We start from the raw sequence: 16,885 nt of genomic DNA on the forward strand, positions 1-16,885 counted from the left end.
AATACATATGCAATACTGTAAGAGCTTAAATATGTGTCACAAATATCAGTCACAAAGATAAGTTTAAATATATTTAATAATAAATAATAAAAGAACAAGACAATATTTAAACAACACAGTAACTACAGAGTTCAGAATCACAGGAAATATTTTAAAACAACATTGCAGGATAGTCTCAAATAAATACAGAAAACATCTAAAATAATCTTTACTATATTTCTATCTCTATCTACAAGAAATCACTATACCCTAGTTACTTAATATTATCAAGGCAAGTGCAGATGGTGATGAGTGGATGTTCTTGCTAGGTCTAAGACAAAAAACAAAATGCACAGTCTCTCTCTGAGAGAGTTCTTAAATTAATATCAGACATTACTGCTGGGTTAGCCTGGATGGCATCACTCTTTGTCACCTGACTTCAGTTCCCAGGCTAAACAGAAACCTAACATCTCTGTGTTAAAAATGCATATCTCTCAGATGTGCTCAGAAATGTGTAGCTGTTAGGAGATCTTAAAGCAGTCACTCTACAAATTTAAACCTAGTAATTATTTTTCTTTTCAGACAGTAGAAAAACTTCTAGCTCTAGACATTGTGTCTGCTTGCTGCACTGAAACTGAGAGATAACACAATCATAAAACACTTTAATTTCAAGTTATTGTCTTGGAGTTTTGCAAGTTAACTCTGCATGTTCCAGGTTCTACTATTAAAACATACATTTGCACAGGTATATAGTTTATATACATTTCTGTTCTTTACCAGTAGGGTACACTGTGGACACATCCTTGAACCTCAGTACTGTACAAACCCTGTTCAACACATACTTCTGCACCAGTAGTTTAATATACACATAACATATAGTTCCCTTACATTTGTAAGACAAGCATGTGAATCATATTAATATTCACAAATGACATATGATTATTTACAAAATTCCAGATAGCTGGGCTGGCAGTGTCACATATATATCAAAAGGTAAATGTAATACAGTAAATAATGTAGTTAGAATAACAGACATAAAGTGAATTTGGGATAGTACCGCCAGCTTATCAGAACATATAATAAGAAGTTATGAACCAAGACAATATGATCATGAGAAGCAACAGTGGGAGACACGTCTTCCTTTTCTGACCAAGCTAGGTGAGGATCTGTGATCAAGTCTGAATCCAGCACAATAATATTCTGACAATGAACATTAATAATGTCTTCCATGCATTACAAGGCTGTACACATCAGCAGACATAGCTAGACGGCAACATCATGGTAAGTAAGTTGTAATAGCTCCAACATTTGAGGGATTGTAAAAGATTTACTTCTGTTATGAATGCCATTTTCTTTCTTTCTTTCTTTTCAGATTTCACAGTCCTTCTTAAGTAACGGTATCAGTTTGTTTTGTAATTACAGTACATATTATTTATTCTTTTGGTCAAGGGCCATTTCACTTAGCCTCATTCAATCAAAATCAGACAACTTAAGAGTCCAACTTTAGAAATTCTAACTCTCTCTATAGTTTTGCTATAATTATGTAGGGGTATAGGATGCACCCCCTTAAATGAGAGGTGTTTAGAACAATGCTTCCATAGGAAAAAGGGGAGTATGAAAGCTCCATTTATTGAACTGACTGGGGCTGAATTTGTTTCAGAGAACTGGTCATAGCATATCCATAATAAAACTCAACAGAATGAGTATAATGTAGTAAGTTCTGTACAGTGTATTGGCCCCCTACTAGTTGGTGTTGTTATTCTTAAGATTGCCTGTGCAGCTCAATGAAATGTTTTCCACAGTACAGTGTATTTTAAATTTCATTTTTTATGTATTTATATTATACTATCAAGCTACTGATTCCTAATATTCAGTCAGCAGATCTGTCTGAATATGCTCCATTCCAAGATACTATTAAATAAGCATCAGTTATTATTTGGTTGAATGAGGAATTATGTTTCATAATTATACTTTATAACACTTTTTTACATCGCATCACAAACAGAATGTATGAAAAAAGCAGCTATTTTAACAAAATAATTTATTTTGAAAGTATGAAATAAGATACATTTAGTAACAAAAACAAATCATGCATTTGTTATCTTGAGGAATGCAATAAATACACCAAAATAATGTTTTATATTTTTGCTTACTGTCTAGTAGAGTTAATCTGCAAAACTAAATATATAATTTCCCTCAAAAATTGAAGGCCCATGAATTTAAATGGACTTACTTGTTATTGCCACCAGTGGTGACTTATAAAAAATCTTCTGGAAATTGTACAAAATCAGCAATAAACATTATTATGGTATCAGAAACTGATGCCACAAAGTATCACATCCTAGTACAGCTTGTTCTGTGAAACATATTAGTTCATTTTAATATTTCTGACATCTCCACAGTAGCCCCAAAGAATAAAATGAGCTAAACATTTTCTTATAAACATTAAGAACTTGGTCTTACATAAGGAACCCACAAAGGAGTATAACATTCTCTCCATCAATTCAAGTCTTCATTGGCATAACACACTTAGTTCAGCCTTAGTGCGTTACACACTAACACTCTCACGTGCATCTTTTTTCTCTTGCTTCTGTGAACAAAATTGTAAGTTTTTCTTTCCACTTAAATGTAGAAAATATATGAGGCATTAGTCACTCTAAAGTTCAGACTGTAAAGTCAAGTCACCATACATTTGACACATATTTTTAAGTGGTGTCAAATATTTATGACTTTGCAAATTTCCCCTTTCTGTAGTCCACTGGCTTCCAGCATTTCCACTTATGCTTATTTCACAATTATAGAGTTAAAGCAAACCAAGGATCTGAACATGACAATACCTGTGACAGGTAACTTATCCAGCACATTACCAATTATTTAGAGTAATGATGGCTTGTTGTGTTAGAATCCTAAAAGTTTTAACAAGGCTATAGTGGCAAATATAGCTGTGGTATTTGTTTCATGTGCTATTGGAATTTCTTACCTTGTATGTTTAAGACTTGAGAGAGACAGTGTGGGATAATCACAACAGTTGTCAAAGGTGCAACTGCACTCTTGCAGAAGGACAGGAAATAAAACAACAATTCAATCTTTGCTGATGGCTTGAATGAGTCAAATACATTTACAACTATCAGAGACAACATAATACAACTGAGTTTATAGGTGATCTGTTGCCGTTGTTTCACTTTACAGCTTTCAACATAAAGTTGTGAGTTGAGAGCCAGTCCCAACCCAGAAAGGGTCCCCAGGTTCCTTAGCAGGCCAGCAAAGGGAGTGGTATCAATGTGAATCCAGTTTTCATTGGCACACCACATCTTCGCTTTCTGTACTGACCACAGAAGATCCACACCAAGGACTTTGAGTATCAGGTAAAAAGCAAGAGTAAAGGTAAATAGAAAGAGGGTGGTGCAGAGGTATCGTTTCAGACTTGCCTTGTATATTGAATGGATGTGATTGAATGCTTTGGCTACTGCCATACCTGTAAAGAAATTATACAGCCTAATTAACAAATGAAAATTAAAATGCAATATATAATCATAGGATTCTGTACCTTCAGATTACCTGAGCAATCTATACCAGTTTTAGCTACATAAATACGATTCCATTATAACACATTTACTTTAGTCTTAACAAAACTGGTTGTAAGTTTTTGTTTCATTTACTGCATTATTAATCTGATTACAAATGATGTTCATAGGTTCATAGGTTGGTACTAGGCTATCAGCCCTAGGGCCTATACAAGCCTAGCCATAACAATTCCCTGTCTGTTGCAGTATTGCACAGCATTGGCATGTTACGGGGTATAGAAAGCCGTTCTTAAGTCACTTTCTTCAAACCTCCCCAAAACACACCTTGGCTGGCTAGTCCTAAATGTTTTGTTGCATTTACCATGCCCTCCATGGCCTGGTTTATGCCTGAAAAGTTTCTATGAAGAATCAGTTCACAAATAAAATGTTTATGGGGCACAGCACATGGTAGGCTTGTTCAGTATCACTTTATAGGAGAGCAGATGACTCAAACAGTAAAGTCTAGCAATCAGAATAAATTGTTACTTTCAAACATTTTTTTAATTTTTTTTTTATTGTCTTTTTTTCTTGGTGGAGGGAGTCTGACAGATTTAAGTAAAATAAGATGAGTTATAAAACAAAGTTTGCCTCCTAAAAGCCAGAGATGGGGAAGGAGAATAGAGTGCTTCGTGTGGAACAAGAAGAAAGACAAAGTACACTGGGGATGCTGGCATTTATTAATAGACTACTGATAAGTCAATTAGACATTTTTAAAATGGGAATACACATTGGTCATAATGTGCAAGACTGTATTGCTGCTAAACAAAATGCATTCAGAGCAGGATACTCGATGTATTTGGGGGAGGATAATGTATACCTACTGACTGGGAGACAGTTGCAGGTGTAGAAGCCATTACATACTTGGACATATGGGCTTACCAGGCAATACTTGTGAGCATCCACATGCAAACGAGGATGGGTCTAACTTCCTATCAGATGTTTTCGTTTTGAACAACTGAAGGCCAGTCAGGTGGGACTTGGTTGTCTCACATTGTGCTATGCCCGCTCTATAAAAGTATTTATAGTAGCAGCATGATTACAGAAAGTTTAGAAGTAAGAATTGGACTTGAAGAAATCTACAAGGACAAAGGTGCTTATCCCAATAAAACCTATAAAAGGAATAATCTGGAATGAGTCTCTTTTTTGAGGAAAGAAGATTTAGAACTTTTATTTTGTTTTTAGAAATAAAACTATTTAGATGAAGCAGTTGATCTAAATACTTGGACTCTCAACAATCCTGTATTGGAATTTTGATATGAGTGTCTTATGATAAGCCCAGGCTAGTAGGTGGAAAGAGTGGCAAGTGAAGGGGATCAAGGAGAATATAGTAGGGGTCTTGATTTCCACTCTCATATTTTAAGTCCTCAGAGGATATGAAATATAAAAATTCTGTCAACCATTCAAAGAAGACTGCAGACCATTACTGATAAGTATTATATATATATAGTTGGTGTGAATGACCTGAGACGTACCTCCCTGGACTACATGAAAAGAGACATAGAGGAGCTCTCTGAGCATGTAGCCTAGGCCGGTATGACCCTGACCTTGAGTAGCATCTTACCCTCACCAAGAATGATGCCACACTATGAAGACAAGATGATCAATTTCAACAATTGGCTTAAGTATTGGTGTCATTCAAAGGTGATCCAATGCCTGTCAGCCTGGGATGACATGCTCGACAAGCCATGATGCTTCGCTAGGGACGGCTTGCACCTGTCACCCCTGGGCTTTCGGATATTGGCAAAGGCTCTTGCTACCCCCATAGTGCCTTTTTTAGGCAAGGCTCAAAAGACAAACCCACCTCCATAGGTATCACAAGGGATAAGAAACTAAGAGTAATGCTACTCAATGCCAGAAGTCTAAACCTCAAGATGCACGCACTCGAAACTCTCCTTAGCATGGAGAACATCGATATCTGTGCAGTAACAGAAACCTGGTTCAAGGCTCCCGAGAGCATCTCAGCACTACCAGGTTATACCTCATACCATGCTTTTCGGCCCCAAAACTTGGACCGAACCATAAAAGGAGGGGGGGGTATCAATATTCGTCAAAGATATCCACACCTCCAGGTTGGTGGCACAGCACGAAGCATCAGAGACTATCCATGTGCAACTAACAGTGGGTAAAACTGCCTTCCAGTTTATAACCTGCTACAGACCACCCTCCCTAACCCAGGAACCCCACTCGGCCTTCCTGAGAACACTGGAAAATATGAAGGTCTCCCCAAAAACCATTATATTGGGCGACTTCAACTACCCGAACATAGACTGGGAGCATTACTCTAGCTCCAACACCCTAGCCCAAAGGTTCCTAGAATTTATAAACTCAAATGCTATGGAACAACTTGTTACCACTCCCACAAGAGGGGAAAACATACTGGACCTGATCATCACCAACATGGGGACTCTATGCTCCAGACCAAAAGTGTATCCCTCACTGGTAAGATCAGACCATAAACTAATCTCACTGGATATTCACATCCCGACTCCACCCCCTGCCCAGAAAACCACAGTGAAAAACTTCTCTAAAGCAAATTTCACACTCCTCAAAACTGAGGTGGAATCCTTCAAAGCCCCCGGGCCTGTGGAAAATATGGCCCAGACCACAGAATCCTTTATAAACGCATTCTATGAACACCTTCAGGAATGCATGGATCATGCAATCCCAAATAAAACCAAGACCCAATCCTCCAAAGGCAGACGTCCTGTCTGGTGGACCCCAGCCATAAACAAACTATACAATAGAAGGAGGAAGCTACTATATGATAGAGCAAAATCCCAAAAAAGGGAAGGCATCTCTGATCAGTATTAGCAAAAAACTACGGGCACTCATAAAATCGTCTAAGGCCAGCTTTGAGAGAAAAATTGCACAGGACACTAAGGATAATCACAAGGCTTTCTTTAGTTATGTTAGGAACCTGGGTGGGAATTCCCAGATATGCTCAGATTTAGTCCAAAATGACAAAAAATACACCAAACCCACAGACATTGCCAACATCCTAGCTGACATGTTCAGCGCAAACTCCCCCCCCCCCCCCACCAAAAGGGCAAATATCTATCCCAGCAGAGTGCTGCCCCCCTGACATCTCAGATGCTCAGGTAAAAGCTGCCCTCTCCAAAGCAAAAAACACAGCATCAATGGGACCAGACGGTGTTCCGGGCTGCATCCTACATGAACTCCAAGAAGAGCTAAACCCAAACATAAAACTACTGTTCAATCTCAGCCTTACTACAGGATATGTACTCAAAGAGTGGCGTACAGCAACAGTAGTCCTTCTCCACAAAGGTGGTGCCTCAACGGATCCTGGAAACTATCGCCCCATAAGCCTGACTAGCTTGGTCTGCAAAGCTATGGAAAGGATCATCATGGACCTCATAAATAAAGATATTGGGGACCTACAGTCACTGGATCCTACCCAGTTCGGCTTTGTTAAGGGCAGATCCTGCCTCTTAAACCTGGTCGATTTCTTTGAAACAGTCACCAAAGCCATTGACGAGGGGAAGGTGGTCCACACAGCTTACCTGTACCTCGCAAAAGCCTTCGATACAATACTCCACTCGGGCATTATAGATAAGCTCACCAGCTTAAATATAAACCCCTATGTCACTAGATGGGTTGCACACTGGCTCAAGGACAGAACCCACATGGTTAGAATTGCTGGAGCCATGTCAGACTCCAAACCAGTTACAAGTGGCATCCCACAAGGCTCAGTCCTGGGACCTCTCTTGTTCGGTATATATTTCTCAGAGGTACAGGCCAACACGGAAGGACTGTGGCTGACCAAGTTCGCAGATGACTGCAAACTAGGCGCCATAATCGACTCTCCAGCCGACACAAGCATCCTCCAAAAGGGCCTCATAGAAACAGACAACTGGTGCCAGAGCCATGACCTCAAACTAAACGCCAAAAAGTGTATAGTCATCCCCTTTGGCAAAAACAAAGTGCCCACAAATTACCACATAGGTGGTAATCCATTAAGTACAGAAGAAGTAATTAGGGACCTGGGGACCCAAGTTGATAGCAATCTCCCATTTGACAATGACGTGGCCAAAGTGGTTAGAAAAACATTTTATATAGCACACCTAATCATGAAGGGATTCACATCTAGATCAGGGGAGGTCATCGTGCCTCTTTACTCATCCCTCATCAGGCCCATAATTGAGTACAATGCCCCTTTTGGGATGTACCTTACCAAACACCTGCAGCAACTGGAAAGGCCCCAAAAGTACCTCACCAAGAGGATCAAAGGACTCAAACAGATGCCATATGCTGCCCGGTTAAAGAAACTCCAGCTCTACTCAGTGGCATACCACCTGCTCAGAGGCGATCTGTGCCTGCGTATAAAGCCATGTCCAACCCGGAATTAATGGACATGCTGCACCTCAGAAAATACAAATCCCATCGAGCTACGCGCTCGAGAGACTTGAACCTCAGCACTGAAATAAGTAGGACATGCTGGAGGTACAGATTCATAACCCAGAGGCTCCCTTCACTCTGGAATAAAATCCCAGTCCAGGTTAGGCAGAGTCCCTCATTGACTCTCTTCAAGAGGAATCTTGATAAGTGGATGGGAGATCATAGGTTTACCCTGGGTATCACTTCTGTGTCACTGTTAGACAGAGGCACAGTATACTAACCTTGAAAAAGGGCATAGCAAAATTAATTTAAAATGGGTGGCGAAAGCCAAAGACACTCTGGCTAGGCTTATAAATGCCCTAGGGCAGATAGCCTAGTATGGATCTATGAACCTATGAACCTATATATATATATATATATATATATATATATATATATATATATATATATATATATATGGGTCTCCTTGAAAAGACTGAAAAACCCACATACCCCACATACCCGAAAACGATAATGCTGAGATGAAAACACGGAATTGTCATTTTGATGACTCCTCACATAACTGACAGTTTACCCAAAGAAAGGAGGCAGATGGCCAACATTTGGAATTCTGACCTTTTCACCATTATAGTGCGATCTCAGAGTTGGTATTTGGTATATTTAGTTGGGAGGTTGCAGGTTCGAAGTGTTTTTGTGTGGTTGCTTGTGCTTGTTAGCTGACCAGTTACTTTTTCTCTGTAAATTCTCAGTGTTGTGTGGAGTCGGTTAAGTGACAATTCGGTGTTTTCTTCTCTGTGTTATCATTCACACACACACACACACACACACACACACACACATATATATATATATATATATATATATATATATATATATATATATATATATATACACATACACATACATACATACATACACACACAAGCATACAAGTAAGACATATCAGTGGAGAATGATTAAGACCATGAGATTGTAATTTATAAATTCTGTGGCATGGAAGTAGCATTAATACATACATTCTAAAGAACAGGAATCAGAAATTTGTAATTTAGGAAAACAGAGATATCACATAAATGAAATTCGAGGCAACCATAGGATTTTGTTAATGATCTTTGGGTGGTGAAGTATAAATTCTGCTCTTTTATATTTTCATCCCATTTGATACCTTTCCTGTGTCTCTTGACTGACGTACTGTGATGAAGAAGTTATTATTTTGGTTACTACTGCATATCCTGGTGGTGTTTGATGTCATCTATGATCTCTGTATATAGGTACTATGCCTGAAACTTTCTCTATACAAATTGTAGTTGTGTATTATTGCAAACTGGTAAGTTTTGACTTCAGGCTGGTATTATTACTATACTGCTGAGTTTCATGACTTCTGTAGATACCTTTTAGTGTTTTAATGTTTGATTAAGACTTTACTAGCTTGATTTTGACCTGTACAAATGTAATGCTGCCCATTAGTACGAATGTTAATGAAGCTGTGCCTGCAGCTCAGATGGATGCTGAATGAGACCCACATAACCAGCTCACAAACAGTATTAATAATATGTACACAAATCTACCGACACCAGACTAGGGACTGAAGATGGACTGTGGCCAGTCTAACACCAGGTAGTGTTTGATGTCCCCCACTGTGACACCGGAAACCCACACCATTTATTTAAACTTATTAGAAACACTAAACATCCAACCCGGTACCATGTTCATGGGTGACTTTAATTGCCCCACTATTAACTGGGAATCCTATACAGCACCAAACACACATGCACAGAGATTCCTGGATTTTGTAAACACAAACTTCCTGGACCAGATAAACAATACTCAAACCAGGGGTGTTAATGTGCGAGACTGCTGCACACCCCCCTTCTGTAATGCCTTCTCTGGTAATGTCAGATCATGAAATGGTCTCCTTTGAAGTAAAAATAAAACTTGGACCTTCAGCTAAACCTGGAATATTCAGGAACTATTCTTAGGCTAACCTCCTGCTATTAAGTGAGAACCTGGCAAAATTTCAAGCCTCTATAACCCTTGAGAACACTTCTGCCTATGCAGAATTGTTCACAGAAATCCTGTACAAGCATTTTAATAGCTACATAGATGCAGCTGCACCCACTAGGAAGAAGTACAGAGCTAACTAAAAAAACAAGCCACCCTGGTGAAATCACAAAATCAATTGGCTGTATAACAGGAGGAAGAAAATCATGGCAAAATTTAGGAAGTGCAGCACCCAGCAAGATAAAAGCACTCTCATCAAACTAAACAAACAACTCAGAGGACAAATAAAGTCTGCCAAAGCCAAATTTGAGGTAAGTTTGGCCTCCCGGGACAAGGACAACCACAAAGCATTCTTTATCTATGTCCGCAACCTCAAAGGCAATACACAATTGTGGTCAGAGCTCATTGTAAATGGAGCCACCTATATTGAGCCAGAAGATATAGCAAACCTGGCTGATAAATTCAGTTCCAACTTTACCCCTCTCTCCCCTTCAATCTTCCCGTAGGAAATGTCATCAAATATAACCCCCCCTGCTATCACTAGGGAACAAGTCCTTAATGCTCTCTAAGACCAAGAACACTGCATCAATGCGGCCAGACAATATTCCAGTATGCCTTGTAAATAGCATGAAACATGACCTGTCAGGACCTCTGGAATTACTATTTAACTGTAGCCTCCAAACAGGATTCATGCCTCATGAATGGAGAAAGGCAACAGTCATCCCTCTGCTCAAAGATGGGCTATCTACAGACCCTGGAAACTACAGACCCATAAATCTCACTTGTCTTATATGTAAATCCATGGAAAAAATTATCATGGAGATGATCAGTAGAGATATAATAAATCACCAGACACTGGACCCAACTCAGTTTGGTTTCATCAAGGACAGACGGTGGACTTTTTTGAGAAGGTCATTAAAGCAATGGATGAGGGCAAAATGGTTCACACTGCCTACCTTGACCTGGCCAAGGCATTTGATACAATATCCCACTCAGGCATTGTTGACAAACTCAAAAGGTTAGGTACAAACCCATATGTCACCTGGTGGATAGCGAACTGGCTCAAAGAAAGGAACCAGCAAGTTATAATTGGGCAGTCCACCTCTACAAGGAGGCCAGTCACAAGTGGAGTCCCTCAGGGATCAGTCCTTGGACCACTTATTTTTAGGTTCTTAGGTTCATAGGCAGGTACTAGGCTATCAGCCCTAGGGCCTAAACAAGCCTAGCCAAAAAGGTACCCTGGCTTTCGCCACCCAAGAAAATTATTTTCCTGTGCCCCTGTCGAGCAGAGCCACAGAGGTGATCCCCGGAGTGAATTTCCTATTTCCCATCCAATCGTCAAGAGTTTTCTTGAAGAGTGCTAATAAAGAGCTTTGTTTGATATAGGCGGGTAGTTTGTTCCAGAGTATGGGAAGTCTCTGGGACAGGAATCTATCCCTCCAGCATGTTCTGTTTATTGTGGTGACAAGGTTTAGGTCCCTAGAGCATGTAGCTCGGAGGGACTGGGATTTCTTTAAGTGGAGCATGTCCAACAGCTCTGGGTTTGACTTAGCTTTGTATGTTAGGCAGAGAGCGCCTCTGAGTAGGCGATATGCAATGGAGTAAAGCTGGAGTTTTTTGAGATGGTCTGCGTAGGGCATCTATTTGAGGCCGGTAATCCTCTTTATGAGGTATTTCTGTGGCCTTTCCAGTTGTTGTAGCTGTCTTGTGAGGTACATACCAAAAGGGGTGTCATACTCTCTAATGGGTCTAATGAGTGATGAGTAGAGGGGAACAATGACTTCTTTTTTCCTGGATGGGAAACCTTTTGTGATGAGGTGTGCCACATAGAAGGATTTCCTGACTACTGTGGCGATGTGATTATCAAAGGAGAGACTACTGTCCACTTGTGTCCCAAGGTCTCTTATCACACTTTCAGTGTTAAGTAGACTACCACCTATGTGGTAGCTCATGGGTACAGAGTTTTTACCAACAGGGGTGACAGTGCACTTTTTGGCATTGAGCTTGAGGCCATGGCTTTGACACCAGGCATCTGTCTCAGTGAGGCTCTTTTGCAGGATGTCCACATCTTTAGAAGTTTCAGTTATGGCTCCTAGTTTGCAGTCATATGCGAACTTCATTAGCCAAAGACCTTCTGTGTTAGCCTGTACTTCAGAAAAGTAGATACCAAACAGGAGGAGACCCAGGACTGAACCCAGTGGTACTCCATTTGTCACTGGTCTGAAGTTAGATTTGGAGTGTGCTACTTTCACAGTGTGGGTTCTGTCAGTGAGCCAGTTGGCAACTCATCTTGTGACATAGGGATTTATACCTAATTTAGTGAGTTTATCTATAATTCCAGAGTGGGGGATGGTGTCAAAAACCTTGGCGAGATCTAGATAGGCTGTATGAACCACCTTAGCCTCATCTACGGCTGTGGTGACTGCTTCAAAGAAGTCAATCAGGTTTAGAAGACATGATTTGCCTTTTACAAATCTGAACTGGGTGGGGTCCAGAGTTTGGAGATTACCAGTGTCTTTGTTTATAAGTTCCATGATGATATGTTCCATGGCCTTGCAGACTAGGCTCGTTAGGCAAATGGGGTGGTAGTTCCTAGGGTCCGTGGTGGCTCTCCCTTTGTGGAGTGGGATAACTGTCGCTGTGGGCCATTCAGTAGGCACAAAGCCTGAAGTGAGGCTATGATTGAACATGATGCTTAGGTGGGGTGCCAATCCATTCTGTAGTTCATGTAGAATCCAGCCTGGGATGTTGTCAGGTCCCATGGATGCTGTGTTCTTGGCTTTGGAGAGTGTGGTTTTTACCTGTGCAGCCATGATTACAGGAACTTTGCATTCTTCCGGTACAGAGATGGGCCCTTTTGGGGGTGAGGGGGCTTAAAGTTAGCACTGAACCTATCTGCCAGGATGTTGGTAATATCAGTTGGTTCTGTATATTTAGTGCCATTGTTCTGTAACTCAGAGCAGATCTGAGTGCTGCCATTGAGATTCTTGACATAGCTATAGAATGCTTTGTGGTTGTCTTTAGAATCAGTGGTGATTTTGTTTTTGTAACTAGATTTGGAGGATTTTATGAGGGATCTCAGCTTCTTACCGAAGCTGACCAGGGAGTTCTTCCAGTCATGGGATTTTTCTCTTTTTTGCAACAGTTTCTTTCTTCTGTTGCAGAGTTTGTTTATGGCAGGGGACCACCAGATTGGCTTCCTTTTTTTGGAGAATAGCATCTTGGTTCTGTTAGGGATAGCATGATCCATGCACTCGAGTAAATGTTTATAAAGTGCATTTGTCTAGGATTCAGCAGTTGTACCTCTGTTGTCCATCTGCATGGGTGTCGTGAAGTTTGCCACTTCTGTCTTAAGAAGTGTGAAGTTGGCTTTGGAGAAATTTTTTACAGTGGTTTCCCTAATGGGGGGTAGGGGCCGGGATGTGGATTTCTAGGCTGATTAGCTTGTGGTTGGATCTGAGTGCAAGGAATTGACCTCTGGTGTCACCCGTGTTGGTAATGACCAGGTCTAGGATATTGCTGCCCCTAGTGGGGCTGTGGATAAGTTGATCCAAGGCGTTGGAATTTATGAATTCCAGAAAATGTTGAGCAAAAGAGTTGGTACATGAGTAGTTTTCCCATTTAATGGTGGGGTAGGTGAAATCACCCATTAGTAGGGTGTTGGGTTGTACCCTAATATTTTCCAGTGTATCAAGAAATGAAGAGTGGGAATCCTGGGGCATGGTGTTTGATCTTTAGCAAGTTATAGTTTGGATTGCGGTCTTGCCCAGAGTTAGTTGCACTTGGATAATCTTGGATGCATTATGCTGAGCAATTAGCCTGGAGGTGTGGATATCCTTAATAAATATGGACACGCCTCCACCTTTAGTGTTTTGGTCCAGGTAGGTGGCTGAAAGGTGTACACACCCCTGTTGGAACGCCAAATTTTTGTGATATGGAAGGGTGAGACCACAGTGGATCATTTCGGAACTTTTCCCACCTTTGGTGCGGCCTGTGACCTGTGCAGTTCGGTTTAGGGGCAAGCAGGTCTGTTGGGGGAAAAATATAGAAAGTAAAGGGTGTGCAGTGGGCATTTACTTCTCAGAAGTCAAGGCCAATGTCAGTGGTCTCTGGCTGACTAAATGTGCAGATGATTGCAAATTAGGAGCTATCATTGAATCTCACACTGACACAAATGTTCTCCAGGAGGGGTTGACACAGACAAACAACTGATGTCAGAGCCATGGACTAAAAGTAAATGCCAAGAAATGCATAATAGTATCCTTTGGGAAGTCATCCATCCCTGGTAACTATCATATTGACAACACGCCCCTTAGAGTTGACCCATTAGTCAGGGACTTAGGGACACACATAAATAGTAATTTAGCCTTTGATCATCATGTGTCTGCAGTGGTGAGGAAATCATTCTATGTTGCACAATTTATAAACAAAAGGTATGGCATTTAATTCCAAGAATGTCATTGTTCCATTGTATTCAGCATTCATCAGACCTATCATTGAGTAGAATGCCTCCTTTGATATGTACCTAAGCAGGCATATCCAACAACTGTAACATCCACAGAGGTTTCTCACTAAAAGAATACAGGGCATAAGTAATATGTCCTATGCAGACTGCCTTAAGGCCCTATCCCTGTATTCTGTCTCCTACAGGCTTTTGAGGGGAGAGCTATGCCTGGCATACAGGGCATTGTCAGACCCCACTCTGATGGACCTCCTGCATATCCACAAAACAAACAGCACCAGAATTACCCCTTCTAAAGACTTAAACCTTGCCTGTGATATAAATAGGACTGTCTACGGAACAGGCTCCCCGTCCGTGTGAAGCAGAGTTCCTCCTTAACCCAATTCAAGTGCAACTTGGACAACTGGATGGGAAACCGGAAATTCATCCCTGGTTTGGCACCTATGTCTCTAATGGACACAGGTAACCTGTAAATCGTTCATCTCCCAGGCCCATGCTTACACTTATCAAGGGTATCAGAACTTGTCAGAGATTTGGGATGCATGGCTAGGCTTAAAAAGGCCCTTGTGGTCATTAGCCTAGTAAACACCTATGAACCTATGACATGACAGATGAAATTCTAACATGCATGTTTGTTGAAAAGGAATTTTAAAAAGCTCTATTTAGTTTTACCCCAAAATACAACTATCTTTAATGCTGCCTCCAATGAGATATGGCATTTCAGCCTTTTGTACTTTTGACATGGGGTGTACCAGGCTTTCGCTTTACCTCTTCACCAACCATTTAATATAAGCTGAGCCTCTAATCCCATGCAGACATTTAAGGCAAAAGGCAAGATAACAATGAGAATTTCTGTAACAGCATAATGCTGTGGGTGAAAGCAGGACTGTTGATAATGCTGCAAATAACTGTGAATACATTTCAGCATGTACTTACGATTTACATTTCTAATGCTGAAGGGCTATTGGTGAGAAACTGAGCAAAGTCCCATACTTAAACTCACACTCAGAATTCCTCAGGATGGTCCTAGCAGTTACTTACAGGAACAGTGCCTCTTTATATGTTTATTAATTTTAATTATCTGATTGTAGCAAAAGATACTCACTTTCATTTAATGTGAGAAAGCAAATAACAGAAAAAAATGGGTCATTACATGTAAGTAGGTCCTCTACTGATGGTCAAGGTACTATCATTCAAACATGACAAGCTTGAATGAAAGTGATCAGAATCACAACAGACTGAATTTCATTTGTTGAAAGTTATACTTGAGTGAAATACATTAGAATTGTTTATTCTGTTAGCATGGGCTGCATCAGGGTGACAGTCGTCTGTACAATGGACAGTTGTGCAAGTGCCATTTCAGTGAGTTATAGCTAGAAACTTAATTATGACTTATATTTTTGGTCTGTTCCTTATAAAATCTGTAATTTTCTGGCAAATCACTGGAGATTAGTGTCACTAAATAATGAGAGACATTTGAGTTCCAGACTTCACAGCCTTCAGAAAATGCATAATAATGCAAAACCTGTTCTTCCAGCAAGTTCCTAGCTTTATAAGAGTAATAATAATACTAATCATCTGACTCTGATTTTGAGCCTTTGTTCCCCTCTTATTTTTGGCTTCGTTCAGATTTCTTGTGCTAATAGATTGAGAGGTATGAGGTTCTCTCCCCCCACTGCAACGGGAGGGGGGTGTTGCCCATGTTTTGTAGATTGCTGAAAGTGATTTTCAGTGATGTGGACTTGTAATTATGTCACTCATTGAAATTGCTATCAGTGAACTGATGTGAATCCAAATATTGATACAGATTCAGTACTTTACAATTAATTCTCCAGATTAATTACATAATTTGATTGCTACTTACATTTTTGTTGCATTACATAAAGCAAGAAGTTATAACAACTGATGCACAGCTCATGAATTTTAAAGAAAACGCTGAGGCTGCACAATTTCTGAAATTAAAACTCAGTATCTTCCTAATGCCTTTTTAAAATGAATGCAATATAAAAACATTTCTACAGGGTGCAAGCCTAGTACATCTCCATGTGTGAGGGACATCACCATCACTCCTTTATTTTAACTGTGAGAGCACACCAACTTGAAGGTAGAACATACTATAACGTTAGTTCACTTTTAACATTTTTTTCTTTCTCAAATTGTAGTTATCTTTCACTGACAATAAATAAGCAATAGGGATGTAAGGGACATAGTCCCCATATGCATATATATATATATATATATATATATATATATATATATATATATATATAGGGGATAGGTGAGCCTACCTTCCCTATAAATATGTCAGAATACTATGTGCTGTAAATTAAATTGTATTAAGATCATTTATACAAAAGTTTCACTTTAAATACTAGTTTCCTTTGTTTTAATGAAACATTTAAATAGTGGAAATGCAATTAAGTGTGGAAAATTTTCAGCATTTTGTAAGTTCAGTAATCTGAAGTCACATATTTAAGGTGTGATCCACAGTAGGTCAGCAGTCAGTAGGGGACCCCATGCAAGC

The 16,885-nt window shown here is 40.0% G+C and overlaps 1 protein-coding gene across 1 annotated transcript in view; it reads right to left on the reverse strand.

Moving 5' to 3' along the window:
* Positions 1-893: 893 nt before the first annotated feature.
* Positions 894-16,885, reverse strand: part of LOC122788370 (glucose-6-phosphatase catalytic subunit 1-like) — a 23,805-nt gene continuing 7,813 nt past the window's right edge. Inside the window, exon 5 of the mRNA XM_044055445.1 lies at positions 894-3,454. Within this exon, the coding sequence (XP_043911380.1) occupies positions 2,943-3,454 (512 nt within the window). The 3' untranslated portion in view covers positions 894-2,942. The remainder of the gene's footprint in view (positions 3,455-16,885) is intronic.

Source organism: Protopterus annectens, chromosome 13.part0 (assembly GCF_019279795.1).
Source record: "Protopterus annectens isolate FY-2018-M chromosome 13.part0, PAN1.0, whole genome shotgun sequence".
NCBI lineage: Eukaryota > Metazoa > Chordata > Ceratodontiformes > Protopteridae > Protopterus > Protopterus annectens.